The sequence below is a fragment of the Xyrauchen texanus genome, chromosome 22 (assembly GCF_025860055.1).
Source record: "Xyrauchen texanus isolate HMW12.3.18 chromosome 22, RBS_HiC_50CHRs, whole genome shotgun sequence".
NCBI classification, from domain to species: domain Eukaryota; kingdom Metazoa; phylum Chordata; class Actinopteri; order Cypriniformes; family Catostomidae; genus Xyrauchen; species Xyrauchen texanus.
In genome coordinates, this window is record NC_068297.1 from 24,412,257 (window position 1) to 24,437,101 (window position 24,845).

General features: G+C 37.1%; 1 protein-coding gene across 11 annotated transcripts in view; it reads left to right on the forward strand.

Annotated features, from left to right (window-relative positions):
• Positions 1 to 210: 210 nt before the first annotated feature.
• LOC127662550 (gephyrin-like) overlaps positions 211 to 24,845 on the forward strand; it is a 127,080-nt gene continuing 102,445 nt past the window's right edge. For all 11 annotated transcript variants that reach the window (XM_052153776.1, XM_052153779.1, XM_052153778.1 and 8 more), the window contains exon 1: positions 211 to 311. In XM_052153776.1, the coding sequence (XP_052009736.1) occupies positions 248 to 311 (64 nt within the window). In that variant the 5' untranslated portion in view covers positions 211 to 247. The remainder of the gene's footprint in view (positions 312 to 24,845) is intronic.

A 24,845-nucleotide genomic window follows, 5' to 3' on the forward strand; every position in this document is an offset into this window, starting at 1 on the left:
CACACTAATATATCATGCTCATCATATAAATTATCTTCTGGACATACTATGATAAATGTAATGTAAAAACATATCAAGCCATGTCCTTAACTCAAACACAGGCAACAAGCTGTGAAAGATATATTTCTTTTCACTCATGCCTCACAGCGAGTGTTCGGCTGCTCACGCCTGACTCCTCCCCCTGAGTTCGATGCTCTCGTCTCTCGGCTCTGCTCAGGCTTTAGTGCGGGCGAGAGCGCTGTTAAACATGGCGTCGGACGGGATGATTTTAACCAACCACGACCACCAAATCCGAGTTGGAATATTAACAGGTAAATACGAAATGACACTAGCTCCTTTTCCGTCTCATCGCTCGTCCTGGTCTGATTTTTCATGCCGTAGCCCGCTGTGGTCTGTCGTGGCGGTGGTGATATGTTACAGTGGTGATTTCTATCTGTGCGACTTGCGTTCCTCAACTCGTTTGCAGGCGACGCTGATCAAAAGCTCTGCGTTTATTCTTCTATATGTTGTCTAATTCAATTATGCATCTGTGCAATTATGTACCCTGCTATATGAGATCTGCCTTTGGTCTGTCATGCAGCAAAGCTCAGTGTCAAGACAACAGTTTGTGTGATGAATTATTCATGCCTTGCACAGAAGACATCCAACTAACATAAAGCAGAACGCAGGAAAACCCACTTACATCTGTGAATGAACCCACCGATCGCTGCCATATGTCTTTTTTACATTCATATTATCATGCTTGGTATATGAATAGTGCTGGTATATGTAAACGTGCTGGTATTTGGAGTTGGTCACGCAGTGGGGTTTTTTTCTCCATGGATTTCTGCACAGCAGCATCTCGGGTTTACTCCGAGGCTTTATTTGTACACATGCACCGATATATTTAAAGACCTCGAGCTTGCATGCAATAGATCCAGCTGTACTTATGCACTCAGCTAAATCAGAGATGCATTTTAAACACGACTTTCAATGTTACTGATAATGGCTTTTAACTAACTGCATGCGATTTAGATGCATTTTAATCGCCCTCATTGATCGCTCCCTCTTCACCACCCCAATTTTGGTCATAAACGGTGGGATGCAACCGCCGCCTTCCCGTTAAAAATCGCTGTAGCGCTGCCGTTGCTGCCTCACGGGAGCAGGAGGGAATGAGTGATGAAATGCACACAGTTACTGCATGCAAATGTCAGTGAGTTTTGCAGTGTGTCACGTATTCATTATTCCTCTCGGCGTGTTTTCGCCTCTCTCGCGCGCATATTCCGCGCGCGCGAGCGAGCCTATGCGATGATTGTCGCGAGGGGGGATGGCATAAAACAGTATATGGGAGGGGGATTCCCATATAACACACACACACACACACACACACACACACACACACACACACACACACACACACACACACACACACAGTATACAATACAAATACAGATATATTCACATACAGACATACATAAAGATAAACATTCGCGCGCTCACAGCCCTGTCAAAGCATGACTTCTGATCGCGAGGGTGCTGTCCACCGCTGTTTGGTGCTGAAATGTCCTCAGCTTCATATTTGTGTTTGTTGCAACGGTTTCCTGAGCATCATACACCCATAACAGAAATAGGTTTGCAAATGTAAGGGGGGATTTTCCCGAGGACATTATAAGCACCCCTTCCCTTTTTCTTTTCTTTTTTTCTTATGCTAACATCAGCTGATGTAGTCCATCATTAGTCACAGTCACGCCTAGCCCTTCTAGGAGATTGGATAGCATGCCTTCACTGTGTAGGGGCATTACGTGAAAGCGCACGCTTATTGATGAGGAACTCTATGTGTGTGTGTAAGTGTGTGTGTGTGTGTGTGTGTGTGTGTGTGTGCGTAAAGAAGGCAGGGAGGAAGCTGGAGAGTATGGATGCTGTAGAGTGAGACAAAAATGGGACCATTGCATAGAACTAAGTAGCGTGCACACTTAATAGTGAACATGCTTATTGCAGACAGAACACCATTTCTAGATGGTTGCGCACTGATGAGCAAAACCTTCTGACCTATTGGGCATCCTCGTTTGAGATGTTGTACATTGGTTAAACGGAAGCATATCAGAGGTGTTCAGATTTGGTGTCAATGGTTTATAGAGTGTGCTAGTCCAAAATTAGGTCTCTAAAACATCTACTTTTCATAGGCCTTATAAGTTGCATCGAGAAACAGAATCCAAATTAGAAACGATCGATTTCTTGCAATTCTGAGTTGATTTGTTTTTGTGTTTATTTTTGGGGTAGCAGTCAAAGCGAGTCTGCAAACTCTGCAGATTCTCCGAATGGTTTCCAAGCAAAAGTCACAGTCCTGTCTGGCGGTAATACAAATGTTTTACATATATCTTCCAGAGCCTGGTACAGTTTTGGGGGGAAAAAACTACTGAATGAATAAAAAATACAAATACAGAATTCTGACCATGAGGTTTTAGTTGAATGCTGAGCTCAGAGACTTTAGGTTTTGTTTTTCAACGAACATAGAAAATGGTTATCCAACTAGTGGCTTCCTGAATGTTGCGGATGGTGCACGTCTCTAGACTGAATTTGATAAGTTGTAAATGCCTTGTATTTACTGCATAGATCAGGTATGCTCAACAAAACATTATTCATTCCAATTTCTTGAGTTGTAGATGGGAAGTTTTTGCAGATGTGTGTTGCTCACTATAGAGGCTATGATCTATAACATCTGTCAGTTCCTCTTTGATACCCTATACATGAAATGACACAGAATAAAAGCACAAGCTTTTAGATCTCTACCTTTTCCAGCTCTCATCTTTCCATACAAATCTGGCAGAATCAGAGTTACATTCATGACTGTGGATGCTGTCAGGGCCTGTCATTCATGACTGTGGATGCTGTCAGGGCCTGTCTCTGGGGTGTTCAGGGTGATGTGCTGGTGTGGGCAGGGCTCCTTTCTGTTTCCTCCCTCTGAACAGCTGTCTTAATTCAGCGAATACACTAAAGTCAGGCACATTCTCATCATTGAAAAAATCATGACAGGAAATCACAGACACCGACAGGAAATCAGGAGCAGCACCTCTTGGAGCATCCTGGGGTAAAGGGTCTTGCTCAAGGGCACAATAGCGCACAACAGTCCAAGTTAATTTTCCTAAGGAAAATTATTTTTAATTATAACTTAAAACCTTAATATTAGGTTGTTAATAAATGGTATATGCTCCTGTTGAAGCCATCAGCTTCAGTGATTTCAAATTAATAAAAAAAATTATATATATATATATATATATATATATATATATATAATATATATATATATATATCTTTTAATAGTGGAATTCCAGGTGAAAAACAACTACTCATGAATGCTAAAGAGAAAGATTCACCCACTTCTGTGATGCACTTTGAATGATGCTATTGAGTCTCTTAAACTTCTTTTTATTTGTATAAAATTTGTTGCATTCATGTTTTTTTTTTTTTTTTTACATGTACCACCTACCTTAAGATTGTTGCAGACCATGTACCACCCTTCATAGCAACGGTATTCCCTGATGGCAGTGGCCTCTTTCTGCAAGATAATGTGCCCTGCCACACTGCAAATATTGTTCAGGAATGTTTTGAGAAACATGACAAAGAGTTCAAGGTGTTGACTTGGCCCTCAAATTCCCCTAATCTCAATCCGATTGAGCATCTATGGGATGTGCTGGACCAACAAGTCCTATCAATGGAGGCCCTACCTCGCAATTTAAAGGACACCTTCATAGGTCTTGTGGAGTCCATGGCTCGACAGGTCAGAGCTGTTTGGGCGGCACAAGGGGGACCTACACGTTATTAGGCAGGTGGTTTTAATGTTGTGGCTGATCGGGGTTTTCCAAAGATTTTAATTCGATTATGTCATTCCCAGTGCTTCATGGGATTGTAGTTCATGCCCACGTCATTTTTTATTCGATATTCAAATACTTATTTGCTTCAAATCACAGTTTGTAATTTTGTGCTTCACCTCAGAGCTGGTTGGTTTGGTTAATTGTTAGAATTATTTTTATAAAGACATTTATGAAACCCCAATCGGAAAAAAAGACAGCTGAAAAGTGCACTGTTGCACTTTATGGTGATAGCAGATCTCACTGACTCTCCACTTTATGAATCTCCCCTTTCAGGCTTTTTAACATACCTTTAACCTAAGGGTTACTTGCCCAGATCTTTAACTACCAAAGACCAAAGTAATTGCCGGAAACTGCAACAACTCTCGCACAGTGTGTGTGACGCATATTACGTCACCAGCACCATACGCACTGACTATCTGCATGCAGCCCAATTTTTCTAGACATACGGAAAGTGTGCGCATGAAAGTATTAGTCACCAGTCATCTGCTCATACTTTTACGACCCTTTTTGAAAATACCTTCAGATGTACTTACTCAAGGCTTTTGCGGTGTCACAGCATGTTAGCACCCTCCTGAAGGGTCAAACGCACACAAACACATAGCTACAGACTCTCAAGAGTTTACACTTCAGCTCTCTTTAACACGTCCTGAAACTCTCCACCAGTGAAGGAACAGACACTTGAATAGCAATTGGGAACCCATGTGCCAGACTTTGAGGGATTTTGAAAGACATGGGCCTCTGCCAAGATCTAATCTCAGCTGTACGTCAACAGTTGCCATTAATAAGCCTTAATGAAAGATAGTTCAGATGTCAGTCCCCAGGTATCATTTCGAAGCCATCAGTGTTGAATTACAGGGTTATTAATTCACAGGTGTTTGAAATTCAGACAATATCAGCCCAGAAGAACACCGATAACAAACTCATAATGGGCCTTACATTAGTCATCAAAAAATTTGGGCAAATGTTGGTTATATGTTATGGTATATGTTAAGCGAATAACCACTTCCATGTCGACATGGCAACATTGTATAAATATTATAATATTTATATAATATTATCATATTTAGCACAGTCATTTTTCAAAGTAACTATTGTTTTGAAAACTCTGGACGCACAGTCACTGATTACTATATCATGCCTGATGGCTATATTTGTGTTAATAAATAATGTTGTTCTCTGAAAGCATTGTATTTTATCCACCTTATTTTGCCTTGTGGAAGTAAGCAATGACTGCATTTCCAGCAAATGTGTTGTTGACTGCAATGTAAATAACTAGAAGGTTATAATACCAGAATTTAGTGTTATAATTTTATAAACTCTCACACAACCACAGGATGTACAGCAGAATGATGGCCTAATGTCGGAATAATTTTCTAACTTCAGCATTTATAGTTATAGAGTAAGTAAATATCTCACTTGTTGCTGTGTGTTGCATTGAAGGTAATAAAATCTGCTTCTTACTTTACCAAGATAGTGACGATGCAGTGTTTCTTGTCTCCATGTAAACCTCCATATTTACTTGCAAAACCTCCGATGATGCCTTTATTAGTTTAATTCCAAAGGCCATGTTTCATAAGCCATGCTGAATGTGTGATCTGCGTGTCTGTTTACTATACACCGCTAAGAAAGCGAGAATGCTCTCTGACAAAAAGGGAGAGTAAAAGGTGTTTATTAATTTGCCAAGATGAAACAAGATGCAGTTTTGGTGTAATTGAAGTTGAAGCAGCATTTGCCCAGCGGCTTTCTGCTCTCTGGTTGTGCAAAGTTTGTGGAGGCGTGTCAGACGGCATGGAGCACTGTCCTGTCAGCACCTGATCTCTCATTCATTCGGCCTTTGCAACTGTGTTTGATAAAATGATGGCAAAATGCAATATAAAGCAGTATAATGTAGTATTTTTGTATCGTAAAATAGCTGGAAGTGGCTGATACTGGAAGTGGTCCACATTCAAGGTTAATAATGGCGGCACCCTAGTTTCGCTGAAATATAAGGTGGTAAGAAAGGTGTAGCCGATAGCACATCTGTCCTACTCTGCAACAAGAGAGACCAATCAAAAGAGGTTTTTATGTCGCCACTTTGGTAGATTATTAATCTATTCCATAGAGGGATTTCCGTCTAGATGTGAAAGATATTAAATTGCATGCTCATGATAAATCCATTGCAGTTGTTATCTGCATATGTTTAGAGCTCAGCTCTCTCAGCATGGGCACAAGAATTTCTTTTAGAAGCGGATTATCTTTGAAGCATCTCTCTGCCGTTTAGAGAGCCATAGCTTGTAGTATCTGTTGTAGTGTAACCCCTTGGCAATGATGTATTCTTTAAAATGCCTAAGGGGCCCACTTTGTCCAACCAATACAGACAGAATTGAAATGGAGGTTTGTATGCAAGTACTATACCTAGTTCCATGCATGCAGATTTACAGTTTCATATTAGGTTGATACATTTTAGCAATTATTTTACATAAATATACCATGCTTACATGCTGTTTTTTTGGTTATCATCTTAGAATAATATTTCATGTAAGCATGTCTTTATGTAAAATAATAGCCAAATAATAATAATAATAATACTTTTACATTAGGGCTGGGCAATATAAAATTAAGTAATATTGTAAATATAGCAATTATTTGAATTAACTTTTTATTTGGCAACTATGTTGCCCAAAGGGTGCGTCATTAGACGAATTTTGCGATCCTTCAGGATAGTGGTGCACCAATAAGGAAATTTGAGGCCAATACCGATCTCTGATTCTTTTTTTAATGCTAAGATTGGCCGATACAGATTTTTTAAAAAGTGCTCTTTGCCACACTTTTGCCAGTTATATTGTGCAGTTAAATTATTATCTCTGACAAAGTTAAATTATGGTAAATTTCTCTTGGGTGGCTGCCGAAAAATGGTCAGTTCCAGAAACCCCTGTCTATATTTCTTCAATTGTCTTTTTCAAGTCTCACGTGAAGCCGCTCCATCTTCCTCCTCCATTTCTCTGACAGAATGTGTGCGTATGTGTAACGTTAATAGAATAAGTCAGAGACAATAATTAAAATTCTTGCCAGAGACGATAATCCGAAATGTATACCGGTTGTGAAATTTCTACCTGTTTATCGCATCTACCGGTACATCGCCCACCCCTACATGGCAACATTTTTTAAAACAAAATGATGTGCTTCATTACACATTTGGCTGCAGTTTCCTAGTGAAATGTCCAATAGGGGGCTCCAAAACAAGTGAAGTGATGTTGTAATCAGACAAGGTTTATAAGGTACATTTTAGATGGATGTTTTAATGAGTAAAACATACTTCCTTAACCTAAAACTTTAGCCTAAAGCTAACCCACAGTGTCCTAAATGATAAATGTGAGGTGAACAAAACAGACATTCTTACATTTAACCAATGCCAAAACCTAAGCGATAGCATTTTAAAAGCAAAAAAGAAATAGCAAATTCGTTTCTGAAGCAACCACGTCATTTTGTGTCTCTTCTCATTACTTTAGTTTTACTTTCAGTTTCGTTTCGAATGTCTTTGGCTGAGCTCAAACTGCGGCCTTCCAAGTCCAAAGTCCAACACACTATCCGGTGAGCTACTGTGCAAGCTAATCACACCAGAATAATTGTGTAAATGTAGATGTCTACAAGCGTTAAAATGTATAGTTTTTCCAATGATATTTTAAAGTAAAATTGTTTCAATATTATAACAGAGCAGTGTGTGAGTAATAGAGTAAAATTAAGTGTTTTATAAAGTAATCAGCCATTGTACTTGTGATTTGTGTGAAAGTGAATAAAACGCACATTTGTTGTAGCATCTCTAGTGTTGATGTCACCAGGAAACTGCATCAAAACATGCAGAAAGTGGCACGTAAATGTCAGTTTGCAAAATGTAGTTATATTAACGTTCATTCTATGAGACTAGGTCGATTATGAACTTGAAGGCAAAGTGCTGGAGGTTCACAATTTCTCGCAATTCCAAATAATTTTAACTGCTACAAGTTATTATACAAATAAAAAAATGCAACAAAGTTTCACAGAAAAGGAAATGACTAAAGATTTGTCATGAGAACATATTTTATGCCATTTCAGAACAAATATATAATTATTGAGATGTATATCAAATATTGTCAATAGGCTGATACATGTCGGGCTAAGTTTTTGTAACCATATCGCCCAGCCCTTTATTGCATGCAAGCGTATTGTCTTTATGTTCAGTAGCTGAAATAAATAATAATTTGGCATAAAAAAGCATATTGTCTCTCTGTGAAATAAAAGCCTAAAAAGAATACAGTTGCAATGCATGCAAACATGTCTTTATTTTGACTTAAATGGTACAGAAAGTCAATTTGCCTATATATGCAAAATTCTATATTTTGTGTATAATTTCACATAAAAACTTGCTATTATTTTAAAGACAACATGCTTGCATGCAAAACAGTATTTTGCCTGCTGTTCTACATATTGTTTATAAACTTGCATGCAAAATTATTCACAAACATGTAGGATTTTCATCATGGTTTTATCATTGTTTCATAACACATTTATTGCTGGAAGTTAATCTTCCGCCCTGCTATTGGTTGCCCTTGTGACTGACAGTTCTCCTGTCCTCTGGCAGTGTGTTCCTGCTTGGTTGGCTCGATGGCCTGCCTCGATTACCACACCACAAGCTCAATTCATAAATGCGTAATGGCTCATGAACGTGTTGGCTCTTTGTCTGTGTCCTGCTGGGGATTTGGAGCAGAGGGAAATATGATCCAGCAGGACTTTTATACCCTGCCGTCTAGCCTATGCTTCACTTCCCACTTACATGTTTTACACACAGAGTATGTGACTGACAAGTTTATCATTCAAGTTTGTGGTGAAATAGACATTTCTTTTTTTTACGTAAATACATCCAACAAACTATTAAACACGTCTGGTTAGTTGTATCCCTCCCTATATCATCATTTAAAGGAATATTCTGGATTATTTTGATCTCTGTCCCGCAGCTGTGTATAAAAGTGAGTTTTAAGTCAAAAACGTATAGCTTTACAGACATGTTTGTATGCGATTGCACCCGACCAGTCTCATTTTAACACAAGGTTTATTTTGTGTTGTGATTATACTTTAAAAATTGTGTAATTGTTGCATATTTTAAAATTTTATACACAGTACTGCTTGCCTGTAAAAACAAGTCAAAATCATTATCTATGGTAATCGAAGGCATGCCACTTGCATTGCATAGACATTTGGTTGGAAACACTTGTCATACCACAGAGGTATTTGTCTTAGTAATTGCCCGCATCATAATTTTGACTATTAACTTCATTGAAATATTCAGTGGCATTAGTTTTTTTTTCGACTGAGATTTAATTTGAGGAAAAAACTATGTGACTTAAATACGAAAGCTGCTAAAAATAGTAAATATGTCTTGATGAAATGGATTTTACTCATTCAGAAGACATTTATTAGCTCAAATGAGACCCATTTCAGTAAGACAAAAGATCAAGTCTAACAAGATATTATTCACATCAAAGTATTGTTTTTTGCTGTTAATTATCAAGAAATGACCTTTGCCCTTCTCTGTCACATGATGCTCTGAAATGGCCTTGAAATGGTGGATTTTTCACGCTGGCCACCTGACTGCTGATTAATTTAACCTCTGAAGAGGTTCATGGCTGGTCATATATGTATCACGTGCTTCACCATTAGAGTCCAGAGAGCAGTCAAGATCCTGTGATAGAAACACACAGACACACACATACATACAGATGTACTAGCGCAGTGGATGAAATACAGCACTATTGGATAGTTAGCACAGCAGAGGCTGAAAATGAGCATCATAATCCTCATGCAGTTTTAATCTGCCTTTAATCATTACACTCATTACACCACTCCTCTGTCAACGGCACTCTAAACACACATCCACACAACGAGATGCATACAACTCTGAATACATAATAGGCTGTCTGTGTGTTTGTGGAATAGATCATCTAATGCTGCTTTCATGTGCTATTGGAATTATCCTACTACCCACTTCTGAAGTGGTAATTACAAGTATGTCGTGTCCACGTGCTTTGTTGTTGGAAAGAACGGGAAACATGGATGACACCAGGTTCATTCAATCATATTTCTTGAGGAACTTTTATTTTGACACCATAATACATATCACTCAGTTAATTTGCTTACGATAATGGAATTTTGGTCAAATACAAGCTATTTTCACAGTGTAAAAATGTACATGCATAGAATTGTTACATAAATGAATTTGACCAAAACAACAAACGCAAACAATTAGCTGCATTTAGAAAAATGAACAAAACCTGTCATTCACTACAGAAACTGTACTCTCCTCCACCATGTTGAAAGTTTAGAATTCCTCCCATCTCGGAATCTCAGGTACCAAAATGATCTCAGAGTTTGCCATTTGTAATTACGACTTGAGGGATCATTCATGTGCAGCTTCAGAGTGGGAGAACTCATATTTACGATAATTCCGATAGCACGTGAAGGCAGCATAAGCATCTTCGATATGTCATGGCTTTGTGATTGTGTGAGCAAAATGATGTACTGTAATGGCTTAGTTGTGATGATCACACAGAAAATCTGTGTTTTTATTTGAAATTTCCTTTCAACAATTCGAAACAAAATTACGGGCAAGGGCCATCATTCGGTTAATGTTCATGCCCAAAAATGGCATATGTTATATAAAATAAAGTATATCCAAAACAACAGGGTAATTGTAAACCTGACATGCGGACAGCTGTTACAGGAAGCCAGTGATTATAGTTTATAAAGTTATAAATATGGATATTTTTCTTACAAAAAAATGCATCGCTTCACTTTAGATGGCCTTAATTAATTTCCTGGAGCCGTATGGATAACTTTTTTGATGGATGGATGCGCTTTTTTGGGGCTTCAAAATCTAAGGTACCATTCACTCCCATTATAAAGCTTAGAAAAGCCAGGATATTTTTTTATAGAACTCTGATTGTGTTTGGCTGAAAGAAGAAAGTCATATTATAAATGAATGTGTAAATGATTGGATAATTTTCATTTTTGGGTGAACTAAACCTTTTAGTTTTTAGAAATATTTTAACATTTAAAACATTATATTTCATTCCATTCATACCTTTTAAAGCCTTAAAAGGAAATCATATATCCCTATTTTATTATTTGATTTCGCATTATCAGTGCATGTACTGTATCAGTATCACAACAGTATCACAAATCAGTCATTGAGCGCATGTGCCAAACGTGTTCACATTCGCTCACATTCAACACATTATATTTTGAAAGGAAACATGGGGTGTACTCCAAAACCTAGTGAACATCCTGATTAAAGAATTTACATTTTTAGGGTGAACCATCCCTTTAAGAAATTAAATATAATCAATTTTGATTTCTTATTCTCTTTAAATCTGCCTTAGCATAGCTAAGTCAATCTCAAAAGATTGATAAATTGAGTGAGGAAGTTCACAATATACAACACAAATTACAACAGCAGGGCCTTACATCATATTCTGGAAACACCTCTCACAGTGAGGTTAAAGCTGTATCAGTAACAGTAAAACAGACCCATATGGTGGAAACAGACTGTGAGAAGTGAAAATCTCCCAAAGTGTCTATGTAATGATTGCTTCTCTTAAAGATGGCTCCCCATCTTAACGTGCCTGCGATCTGTTGGCCCGTGCCTGGATGAATAATTTAACTCAAGCCTTATCTGGACACAGCGTGTCTGTGTATTCTATTTAGATAATAGAATACAAGCATTAATCACAGCCACCATCAAATAGAAACCCCCCATTTCTAAGGAATCTCTCTTGTGCTGTTGATCAAACTGCTTGTTATGTTTTCATAACCTGTTAGAGTGTGTGTTCTCAATGCGAGTGAGTGTTTCAGAGAGACAGTGAATGTCATGGCTGAGATGGTTGATGTTTTCTGTGCTTGGCACTGGTTTGGTGTTAGCTATGACTAATAGATGATATTAGCAACCAGAGACATATTATCTGACACTTTGTATTAAAACTACCGTACGTGGAACTAAATCTGCTTATTAAAGTGCAATAAGGCTTTCATAAGACTCTTGCTAATTGCATGTTTCATATCAGGCTTTTGTTTCTCTTTAATTCTGTTAAAAGGCGAAGTTAATCCAGGCACTTATTGCACACGATGCCTAGATATTCAACTGTGCGTATCCATACTTTAACTTCCAACAAGAGATGGGACAATATATCAAATTTCCAAATGTCATGAACCAAAATGAATGATGAACCATATCAAGTTAAAATTGGAAATGTAAAAATTTGCAACATTGTTTTCTGACCATGTGATCATAAATTAAATAACCCGTCAAACATCTTTCTGTTGTTTTATTCTATGCTATGTACAGGGTTTGCTCAAGGTCCTTTAGGCGCTTAAAATGCTTGAATTTAACTTTTAGATATTTAAGTACTGGAATACCTGGAAAAAACACCATGTATTGTTGAAAAGTGCTTGACATAAATAGAATTTTAAGTTTGACTTAATGGGATAGTTCACTCATAAATGAAAAAATCTCTCATCATCTACTCACCCTCATGCCATCCGAGACCTGTATGACTTTTTTTCATCTGCAGAACACAAAACAGTGATTTTTAGGAGAATTTCTCAGCTCTGCTGATTTATGCAATGGTGGCCAAAACTTTCAACCTCCAAAAAGCGCATAAAGCCAGCATAAATGTAATCCAGACAACTCCATTGTTTAGATCCATATATTTAGAAGCGATATGATCGGTGTGGGTGAGAAACAGATCAATATGTAAGTCTTTTTTTTTTTTTTACAATAAATGTACACCAGCCCTATGCACGTTTACAAGAGGACCAAGTTCTTCTTCTTCTGTTTTTTTTTTTTGTTGTTTTTTTGATGAGTCACATTTTTTGTGCATATCGCCACCCACTGGACAGGGAGGATAAAAAAAATTAAGGGGATGAAGCTAAGTAAGAAAATTTATAAATGATATGTGCACAACAGCCCAGTAGGTGGCAATATTCACAAAGAATGTGAATCGGCATAAAAAAAAAAGAAGAACTCTTGTGAATACAGGGCTCCAGACTGTGACTAAAATGGTCGCAAATGCGACCAAAAATCATTTATTGTGACTATAATTTAAAACATTGGTGACAGTCGGGTTGTGTGCTTTCATATGCGGCTTCATCAGATAGCATCTTGTGAGTTATTGAATACATCTGTAGGGCACCAGTGAGTCGTGTGCTACTTTTCACTCGGTCTGTTGTGGTGACGAGCTTATGTGTGTATATATGTATATTGGGCTGTCGATTTAACGTGTTAATTCAGTGTGATTAATTTGATAAAAAAGAACACGTTAAAATAATTAACGCAATTAATCGCAATGCCCCTGGACTGTAATGAGGAAGGTTCCTTCCTGAGTAATTCAAGCTTGTAGTACCACCTGTTTTGCTCCAGAGGGCAGTAAGTGAAATGTCAGCTGTGTGAGCAACGTGCAGTTTATACAGTGAAGCAGGGGCGAAAATTTCATCAAAATGTTGGGGGGGGGACAATAAACATAACAATTCTCAAGAGCAATTTTTGAAGGGGTTTTTTGTTGTTGCCCCATTTGCATTTTGTATTATTTTATTTCTTAAACAATTATTTTAAGAATATATCATTATATTATTTACAATACACATATTTTAATGATATTTTAGGGGGGGGACAACCCTCAGATGGGGGGTCCTGACCCCCCCGACCCCCCGCGATTTCCGTCTATGCAGTGAAGAAAACATTAACAACTCTTCAGCGGACACACAACATAAATGTGCGTTACGTTCTTGCATTCAAAACACTTGAAGGAGCGCAAATGCGATCTAAGGGATCTCAAGATGTGTTTAAAGATTGAGTATTAAATTATATTTAACTTGACACAGTGACCTAAACATTTTATTTTTATGACGCAACACAACCGAGATGCGACACAAGCATGTCTGACGCAGGTCGTACGGTCTTTACCTCACAAATATTGAATTACCAACAAGGTTAAGGAGGTGTCCTTTAAACTGTTACACCGTTTTTACTCAGTCAATCTTTATTTAAGAAACATGCTCCCTGAAATAGATCCACTTTGCTCCTTCTGTAATGCTGTAGATGAATCTGCCCCTCACCTTTTTTGGGAATGTGTCCACGCTGTAGTATTTTGTAGAATTTTTTTTTGTTTGTACGTACCTCAATTTTAACTAGTTTTTCTTTGCATTATAAAGATGTTTTATTTGGTTTTCACGGTTCTGATAACTTAAAGTTCACATTTTCTGATTAATCTGTTTATTTTTCTTGCCAAATTTCTTGTAAATGTATGTCTATAAAGCCCCTATTTGCACTTTTTTGTAAAAACTTAAAATATTATTTAAATACTCTTTGTACCTTCAACAACTCCAAAGCATTGAAAACCATTGCACTATGTAATGAATATAATGTTTTGCATTATTGTAATATATATCTGACGCAGTTGTATATTGACGGATCCTTAAACAAGCCCTCATAATAAATCTCCTCATAAACTGATTGACAAATTCACTTGTGTAATGGATTGCTGTGAACTGTTTGCCAATGATTGACTTATGATCAATAATATGGTAGTAAACAATACATTGTATTCTAAAGCCGCTTTTTGTATTGTCTTATCAATGATGAACTCTTCTGCCACAAGAATGTAATGCATTTTAATTATCTGAATATTTTTTATTTTATATATATATATATATATATATATATATATATATATATATATATATGCATTCTAAATCAAGCAATTCTGTGATTTGGCAAAAAACAGCCATTTGACTCCTTAATGTTTCAGTTTAGGAGACCATGTCAATTTTTTTTTTGTCATGAGCCCTGGAATTTACCCTCCGTCAGTGTAAAAGTGGATTTATTGTAAAGGACTTACATATTGAGCTGTTTTTCACCCACACCTATCATATCGCTTCTGAAGACATGGATTTAACCACTGGAGTCTTATGAATTACTTATGCTGCTTTTTGGAGCTTCAAAGTTCTAGTCACCATTCATTTGCGTTTTAAGGACCTGAGATATTCTTCTGAAAACCTTAATTTGTGTTCAGCAGAAGAAAGAAAGTCATACACATTGGGGAATGCCTGAGGAGGAGATTTTCATTTTTGGGTGAACTATACCTTTAAGAGTCCAACTACTTTTTAGGGTCTCCGTATAAGTCAGTGTGGTGTTTTAGACACAGGCAGTCGTTCTGCAGTAGATTTAGCTTCAGATCTGGTTGCAGTGCTGGACTGTGGGATTAAAGCTTTACATGCTGGAGCTCCATCCGCAGTATCACTTTAGTTTCTCCCAACTGAATAGAACCCCACTGTGTGCAAATGAAGGATGGTGCTACTGTCACAGTATCCCAACACTATTTTAGCAAATCAGCCTGCACCTACAGGATGTTCTTGGTCTCATGGCCCTTTCACATGATTCACGTCAAGGTTTCAATGCAAGCACCATGCTCCGCTTTGACCTCCATGTGAAAAATTATGCAAATAGCGTTATAAAAGGGAGATGCCCACTAAACATAAAAAAAACAAACAAGCATTTGAGCCTAGAGCAGAAAACAAATCCCAGCAATTGCTTTGATACATTTATTACTGAAAAGTAATAAAAAGGACTTGTTGAATACAATAGGAAGTTTTTAGTGAATTTAGAGTGAAAGGTGCAATATGTAATGTATTTACGGTACTAAAGCATACAATTATTTTTATATATTATCAGTGATTTAGGAAACATGCTAAGTTGAAATACTGGCTTCTCCGAAAATAATGCTACAGCCAGTATATTCTACTTTTGAAATGTCCGTTCCGGGACGGAATTTCTGTTTGCGTTTTGACCTGTGTGATCCCGCCCACTGCCCATTTCCCAATAGTATTTCTACAATGATTTGAAACAAGTTAGCTGGCAAAAACAGTGCAGTGCAGCCATGGAAGCCAGCAATACATCTAGCTAACATTGACAGAGTTATAAAAAAAATCTATCTGAGTTGGTTTCATTATTTGTATTGCAAACAATACAAATAATGCAAACGAATACATTAGCTGATCAACTTACAGTGTAAGGCTCGTCGCTTGCCATTGTCAGTTTGCTCATTCCTGTTGCGTGTCCTTAACCTGGTAACCCTTGTGAGCTTCAAGTCTGGGGAGGAGGGGGCGGGGGAGACAACTCTCTCCAATATTTTGAATTTGGACCGCAGTACCCATTTTAAACGCTTGATGTCAATGTTACATATTGCTCCTTTAAATTAGTCTGAGGATGCTAAGAAACAATAAGGGCAACATTAATGAATAATATGAAATTGAGACATTCAATGTTTCTCTTCATGTTGTTGGAAGTTGTGTTATCTGCTTGGCCACCACTCTGAAAACATTCTCTATGATTAAACCAGCCTGATCTCAGGAAATTTAAATGAACATGCAATTCAAAATGTATGTGCTGTATAACACGTTTGGCTGCAGGTTTCTAGTGAAATCTCCAGCTGGGGGTGCCAAAAGCGTATAAAATGTTGTCGTATTAAGACAAGGTTTTAAGGTGAATTTTAGATGGACGTTTTTAAAACATACCTCCCTAACCTAAAACTTTTGCCTGAACCTAACCAATAGGCTTATTTAAACTTGACTCTGCATATTAAACTGGACAAGAGAATATATTTTAATATAATAAAAAATTCAGAAAAGTTTTAAAAGAGAAGGTGAGTTTGAGCAGGACTGACTGTTTATAAGAGGAGTACCTTAGATATGGTTTTCATGTTTTACAGTGACACTTTTCTTAGTAAGTGATGTCATGCATGATATCAGATATGTGTGCTAGGATGTGCAGACGTGAGGCAAAAGTGCTACTGAAAGCACAGGGGTCATCAGCAATGGGCTTTAAGATAATTGCCTGTGTTCACAAGGGGAATAGCTCTGTGTGTGTTTGTGTGTTTTGGTTGTAAAGGTTTGCATCATTCCTCTGTAATTTGAAATCTTTGAATGTATTCTCTCTCTCTCTCTCTCGCTTGTTCTCAGGATGTATGGCTCATCCTGTTCATCATTTATCTGATCTTCTCTGTCTTCTCTCCACTCCCCATTTCTTCCCATTCGCTATCAGATCACTCACTATTCCCCATTCAATCGTTCAACCGTTCCATCCAGAACTTCCCCATTCACTTATTCAGATCCCTCCATCTTTCATTTTTCTCCATTGTTCTTCCTGATGGATCATCTGTCTCTCTCCATCTCTGGCTATCTTTCTGTCTCTACCTGTCTGACTGTTTGTAGCCTTTTCTCTCATGTAGCCTGAAAATATGAATACTCTTTTGAGTATATTGAGGAGCGGTAAGAAAAGAAAATTATGGAATGAATGAGAAAGAAGTCAAGATGATGATTGGCTGGATGGAGGGATGAAAAGAGACGAGTGCTGAGAGTTGTGTATGTAGCGGGTTCCAGAACTAAGCTCTCCTCAATATTTATTAGTGTGGTAATAAAATATTTAAAATGCCTGACAACCCCATCTTACAGAAGCAAAAAAAAACGGAACAAAACCCATATACCCGTCAGAAACGCTGACTCGTCATTCAAGAACTGACTGAGAAGCCGATTATAAAAATTGGTATTTTCACATGCCTAACTTTTACGTGCAGAACTTAAATAACTTAAAATGCAATGAACAACACACAAAAACAGATATCAGTTTTTCCACAAAGTGGGGTGTGCTCTGATAATGTGTTCCATGGAAAAATAAGGCTCTAATTCCTCTCTGTCTTTGTACTTTTTTCAAACATGAGGCAACGTGGAAATGGAATAAACTCTTTCAATGTTATGGACATTTACATTTTTAGTTATGTGCAACTATAAATGATTTAATCAACTAGAAATTGCTGCTCATGAGTGCGATCTCTATAAAATGCTTTTTAAAATCCTTAGAAATATCAAACAACTGAACATGTCATGGAAATTCATTTGTTTTAAAAATGCGGGAACCCTGTATTAATCGTAATGACATAATTGACATGATTTATTAAGATGTGAGTGTGGTCTTGTCAGGGCTAGATAGTGAATACTGTGTCTTTGACCACCACTGTTATTTTAACAGTCAAGTAACTTGTCAAGTTTCCATGACAAAGACAGATGTTTTAAGTACTTTTTTCATAACGATATGATTTTTTGTGTGTGTGTGTGAGTGCCTGCTTTGTTATTGTGTGGTCTTGGCGTTGTTTCGTATGTGTGTTCAATATTGAGAGATTGGCTACATTTTGCTGACTAAGTAAGTTAGCCGTGAAGCTGCTGTGTATGATGTTTTATTAATCTGCTTTGGAGAGCAAGAGAAGTCGAGGGCAACTTTCAACTTATGTTTTTTTTGTCATTTTTCACTCAGAGTTATTAGCATGTTTTAACTAAGCTATACTTTACATAATGTTGTTTTATTCTGTCAGTTCGGAAAGTGAGGTCAAATAATTTTGTGTTTCAGATGTTTGATGGGCTTTTTGACAAAACTGATTGACTGAAAGCACTTGTTGAGCGATTGTGGCCAGACTGAGGGTAGTTGTGTTAGGACACTGTGCTGGCAGCTGGTGGTGGGAAAAGGACCCACAAAAGATACCATAATACCATAGTAGAAGTACTAATTTTCACTAATGCAAATACTCATTTCTGAAGCAACAATTTCACTTTGTAATACTCTTTATTTTATTTTTATTTATTTCTCTCTCAAGCTTGACAGACCGGAGTCACTATTCACTTATAAACCCTGCAAATACTTTTTAACAGAAGAAAACATTTCATAATAGTTTGGGATAGCATAATTACAGAATGAAAATTTTGGGCTTCATTTCTGTAATTTGGCATAAATAAATATTTGTTAATGCTTTTAAGATTATAAAGGATTTTTATCGTTTACAGAAGCATTGAACTTTTGCTTTCATGTATCCATGAGCAGCAGATGAAATGCAACACACTTTCTCTTTCAGTTGGTGATTGTCCAGCTAAAAATGCTTATGCTTATATGAGTATGGGTGATGTAGAACTACCTTGATAGATTGTAAATACAATGTTCATGTCTGAACGGCTAAAGAATCTTCTCATTTCTAAACCAAGAAATGGGTCATAGTTCCCATCAGGGACTAAAACCGAAATATTGTTCATTTCGGTTCGTTCTGAGTAAAAACTGTATTTTTCTGTTCTGGTTTAGAAGTTCTGCAGCCTCCTTTCCAAAAGGTTACCAGTTAGTTCTGTTTTTTAAATGACAGTACTCTGCACTAAGGGGTGGGTGAAATACCAATCGTTGCCAGATCTCAAGAGAGAAATAAGCAACCTGTCTGGAAAAACACAGCAAGCATACAGTTAATTAACAGTTAAGTATAACTTTAATTGCAAATCTGCTTCTCGGTCTAAACCTGACAGCATCAAATCTGTATTAATACATCATATCTAACAATAATTCAGTGAAGACTTTGAAACAACTTAGAAATGTACTTTTTTTCTTTTCATTGTATGTGGATTAGCCGTGCATGTATATGTAGTAATTATGCATAGTTTTTAAAAAGACCTTTATACACAGAATGTGACATCCACAATGACATAGATATGGGTGATGTTTCCTTCAGGATAAAAGCACATGTTTCATTTTCTCAGGCAACATGAAGTGTTGTAGTTCCAAAAATATACTGTGATAAACCCTTTGGCCTTTATTTTCATTAAATAAATTATCAGAACAAAATAGTCCGGTTATAACTGGTTACAAGCATTTAAAAATAACGTTTTCACTCCAGAACAATTGAAAATCAGTTTGTTCTGGTTTTCGGTTAAATTCTGCTAAATATTTAGTTTATTTTCCTTCCTTGAGCCATTTTTAGTCCTGTGTTCACATATTATCCATCCTAAATTGTATGTAAGATTAGTTGCCTTAAATAACAGTATATGTTCAAAATAGGAGTCTGCCTGGAGATATGCTGTGTTATTTAGGTGTATGCTGACGTTTACATGCAAACGCAAGCAATCCATTCTCAAAAGTATGTACTTTCCAATCACTGCTATATATTTTAAAGGAAGAGTTCAACCAGAAATGTAAGTTCTGTCATTTACTTCCTCACCCTCATTTGTTTTAAACCATGTGACTTACTTTCTTCTGTGAAAATCTGTCACAAACTCCATACAATAGTAGTTGATAGTGACTCACTTTAAAGCATGCTAAAATGTCACAGATGTTGTCCATGCTACCTGTGGGTCATATTTCAAGTCTTCTGAAGCCATAGGACCACTTTGTATGATGAGCAGAATGAAATTGACAGAAGTTGATACTCACTTTCAAAGCAAATCATTGATCAACTCATGTCTACGGAGTCCAAATCAAAAATTGTGACATGTCAACATCAGCAAGTCATACAGGTGTAAAACAACATGAGGGTGGGTAAATGATGACAGAATTTTATTCTCTCTGCTTTTCCTATAAAAGCAACGCCTGATACTCTCTGTTGACACTGTATGAAATTATACAGTGTATGGATATGCATATGCGTGTGTTCAGAGGTGATATAAAGACAGTATTTTCTCTGACTAATTAAATACCCACAAAGCCTCTCTATGAACATGTCTGCAATTCTCTCACCTTCCCATCAGCACCCTTCCCCCTAAATAAATGTTTTTTTTTCTCTCTCTCCTTCGCCACATTTCCCTTTGTGAAGCGCTTATCTAGAAATTGAGCTTTTGTGGAGACTATACGATACATTTTGTATAAAGGTGCTTTGAAATGCAGCTCACAAATTGGAGCTCCATTGTGGCCTTCCATGTTCTCTCCTTAAAGGGATGGTGATGTTATACTAATTTTGTGGTCCAGATCTAATAAATTATTAAAACATACATAGAAAATGCAATTCACATAAAACAATTACAGCGCACACCTATTTTATGATGAACATGTTTTGTTTGGTGGACCATAAAATAAAAAATAAAAAAAGGAAATCCCAAAATTTACGTTGAAGGACAAATCAAATCCATAACTAGGTAATACTTAGGGTTTCATCTTTTGTTTTGTGACAGTAAGCAACTGCCTAAAAACCAGTCATAATAACCTTGCAAATGCATTGCCACATGCTAAAAATCACAGACTCGGAACACATTAGCCATAATATAGCAAACTCCTTGGCAACCAACCATAACACCTTAGCATCATTGTAGCGGCGTATGCACAAGTGCCTGAAGAAAATGTAAAGCTCTAGTTTTAGCTATGCTAGACTACAAACAGTGTCATTCTTAAATGAGGATATTTGCTATAGTTGCAGCTTACTGCCAAAATAAACCTTAAAAAACTTTAGGCATAAAGCAGGATGGAAATGAACCTACTGGATTAAATGATCGTCCAATCAGAGGCAGACTTGTCCTTGTACCATAAAGATCACAGTGTGTAAGACACAATTTTTATTCATTAGTACGCATGGAATACGCTAAATGCTAAAGCCTGTTTTTCTAGACATGCAGACAGTCCGTGTTTGTGCACGACGTCTGCGCATGGGCCTAGCTTTGACTGTACTTAAAAGTGTCCACAAAGCAATCAAAATGTGCATGTGGCCAATGTGTCCATATGTGCTTGCTGTTAAAGAAGTAGGCTATACTTTGAAAGGCTGAAATGCTCGACCATGTGCAAGACTTACAACATGAACACACTGAGGTCGGCATGTTGTTTTTGATACTTCTGGTACTCTAGGATTGGCCACATTACGGCAACTTACCGACAAGTGCCATCTCATCAGACATGTTTGGATCTACTCCAACGTGTTTATCTTTCCCTGTGGCGCGTCCGAAAGCGCATTGCGTCAGCAACGTGGGAGGCCCGTGTTAGGATACCGTATGGAAACCAGCAAGTAAAATCAGTGAATCATGTGCATGATTCAAAGGTTGCATTTTTGCCTCTAACCTTATATTTTCCTGGTCACTGTATTACTGCCTGTACAGCTAAATACAACTCGCTTCACAACTTGCTCTTGGCGCCCATTCGTGGACATTTTACACAGAAAATGGAGCACACACGTGCCCATTCGCCCAACAACACTCACTGCTTTTGCCACCCGAGGAAGTGTTTTAAATTTTGGTATGCACAGATTGAAAACACTGTTTTTAGCTAAAGAATAGCCAAACAACTGTTTCCGATTTCACTTTGAGATTAGTCATGATGAGACAAATGGTTTCATAAAAAAAATACAAATACTGCAACCTAGTGATGTCAAAAGTACCAGTACTTTGGTATTAAGTCGATAATAAAATAAAAAAGGTGTGATGATACCAGTGTTCCTGAAGTACCAGTAGCACATAGTACCATTTTAATTCGGTCCTTGCATGCTGTCAGACTGACGCATGGCTGCTTTTAAATGCTCATATGCTCATTTGAGCTTGTGCTCTGTTGCTCCTCTTACACTGAAATGCACAATTAATCAAATTAGCATTGTGATATGTCCTAGTGTGATAATTACACTTTGAAAGGCTGCGATCTTAGTCTGCACGAGCTACCTGCTTTAAATGAATGTGTGAAACAGACCGCTCATTCTCTGAAATTTCACAGACATTGAGAGTCATTTGCGTTGTTTGAGATGAGCAGATGAAAGCAGAGCACTAATCCACTTTGAAGCATGCAGCACATGCAGACCACAATAAATTTATACAATGAAATCTTTATCAATCACACTGGCCATGTAGCGAATGTTTATCCGGAGAAATGAAGCTTCTGTCAAAAACACACTTCAAAATAAAAGCACAATTTGAAATAAAAGCTAGATGTTAAATAGGCTAAAAGAGTGTGTTCAATAGCACATTACTCTATAAGCATATTTAAAAAAAAATTCAGAGAACCATGAAATTTCACTGGTGTATATATAAGAGTCAGAATACTGACATTTCGGTATTGTGATAACACTACTGCAACCAAAAGTTTTTTTTTTTTTTTTTTATGACTTTTTGTTCTGTTAATGGTTCTCAAATGTGCATTAAGTATGGAACACCGTACTTCATGTTAGGGATGCACCGATACCACTATGTCTGCTCTGATCTGATCCCGATATCTGAAATCTCAATATTGACTGATCCGATACAATGCAGTATTGATTTTTTTTTTATATCTTTACTTCATTTTTTGAAACTAATTGGGAGAACTCTTTAATATGTAAAGAAACGCAAACTTCTAAATACACATAATTTAAATATAAATGTGCAACCTAGTAAGAAAAACTTTATTGTTAACTAGTCTATTAGATAATCTTGCAGCAAAATTATCAATTGAAGTCTTCAGTAAAAATGAAGCCAGTTTTCTTTTGAAAAATATTTTCAACTTGTATCTAAACTTTAAATGATTCAGATCGCTTTTTTTGTAAGATATCAGTCCACTTTTAGTTCACACAGATTTTTTTTGGAACCCATTCAAATTAAATATTATTATAATAATATATTATAATATTGTAAACAAATAATAATGATAATAATAAATTATTGACTTTTAGAATTTTAAAATACAACAGTAATATATTTCAGTTGTGCACCTTTAACTTTAAAACCCTCTTTTATTTTGACCTAACACTCCAGGTAGTCCTGTAAGTTTCTATTTGTGGGCTACTTCACAGTAGTTTAATTCTATTCTTATTCAAATTCTAGTAAAATGCTCCTCCTATGCCATTCTAAATGCATATTATAAGTGAACCGAACTATTGAGCATTTACATCTGAGAGGTTGCTCGTAAGTAGCACTCACAAAAATAAAATAGCCGCAAGCGCATCACCAGCCTGCACGTTATGTTTGCGTGTCAATTGAGCAGCGGCATTCTCTAACAGTCTGTGCATGCATACTACCCGGGTATATTTTCTTATTAATCACAGCTTCTTTCGATTCATAAAGCTGTCGCATGTATTGGCTTTGAAAAAAATGCACAAATCATATGGACTATTTTAATGGTGCCTATGGGTTTTTATAGGTCAGTTTTGGAGCTTGACAGTAACGAACTTGACTAACACACAATATCGGATTTTGATCGGGCTCGTCGGACTGATACCTGATCTGTCTAAAAGCATCAGTATTGGATCGGTTCCTGTTCCTACTGGCACTGCTACAATGCTATTGAATCTACAGCGCAAAAAAGCGTGCCCAGTTTTGTTATATTCCCCAACAAATTACTTATGAACCAGTTATTTTAGTTAATTAAAAAAGAGATCGACCCTCAGCATTGTTTCCTCTCACACGCACTTCTGCAATGGCCGTCTTGCGTGCAATTTCAGAAACTCCTGCTAGATTGCACCAGTTATCTGTGGATTCAAAACATATCGGAATATCAGAAAAAATATCGGAAAATTAGTTGATCTCTAATCAAAAACCCTAATGAATCAGAACGGTTACAGAGAGTGCAATTCATCTCGCTCCCAATGTCGCGATTAAGCAATATCACACAAACGAGTGCGATATGGCCCTACATCAGCATTTAAAAATTAGGAAAAATTGAGTACTGTCACAAAAAAGGCATTTGTGCACTTTCTTACACTACAGATCAGAATCTGCCGTTGCTGGTTCAAACCAAATAATTTGTCCAAGCCTCTCAAAAACGTCACTTTAGAAGTAGTATCAAAGAAGGTGGTTTTGGCTAAATGTATGCTTGCTTTGTTGATTTAAAAAAAGCATTCGATTCCATTTGGCATGATGGTCTATATTATAAAATTCTACAATCCGGCATTGGGGGTAAAATGTATGACACTATCAAATCTATGTATTCAGACAACAGGTGCGCAGTTAAAATTGGCAATAAAAGAACAGAATTTTTCACTCAAGGGCGAGGAGTGAGACAGGGCTGCAGTTTGAGTCCAACTCTGTTCAACATTTACACCTGGTCTTACTCATTCTGAAGTTAAATTTCTTCTCTATGCAAATGATCTGGTGCTGCTGTCAGCTACTGCACAAGGGCTACGGCAGCACCTGGACCTGCTGGAGAACTACTGTCAGAACTGGGCCCTGACAGTCAATCTGAAAAAAACT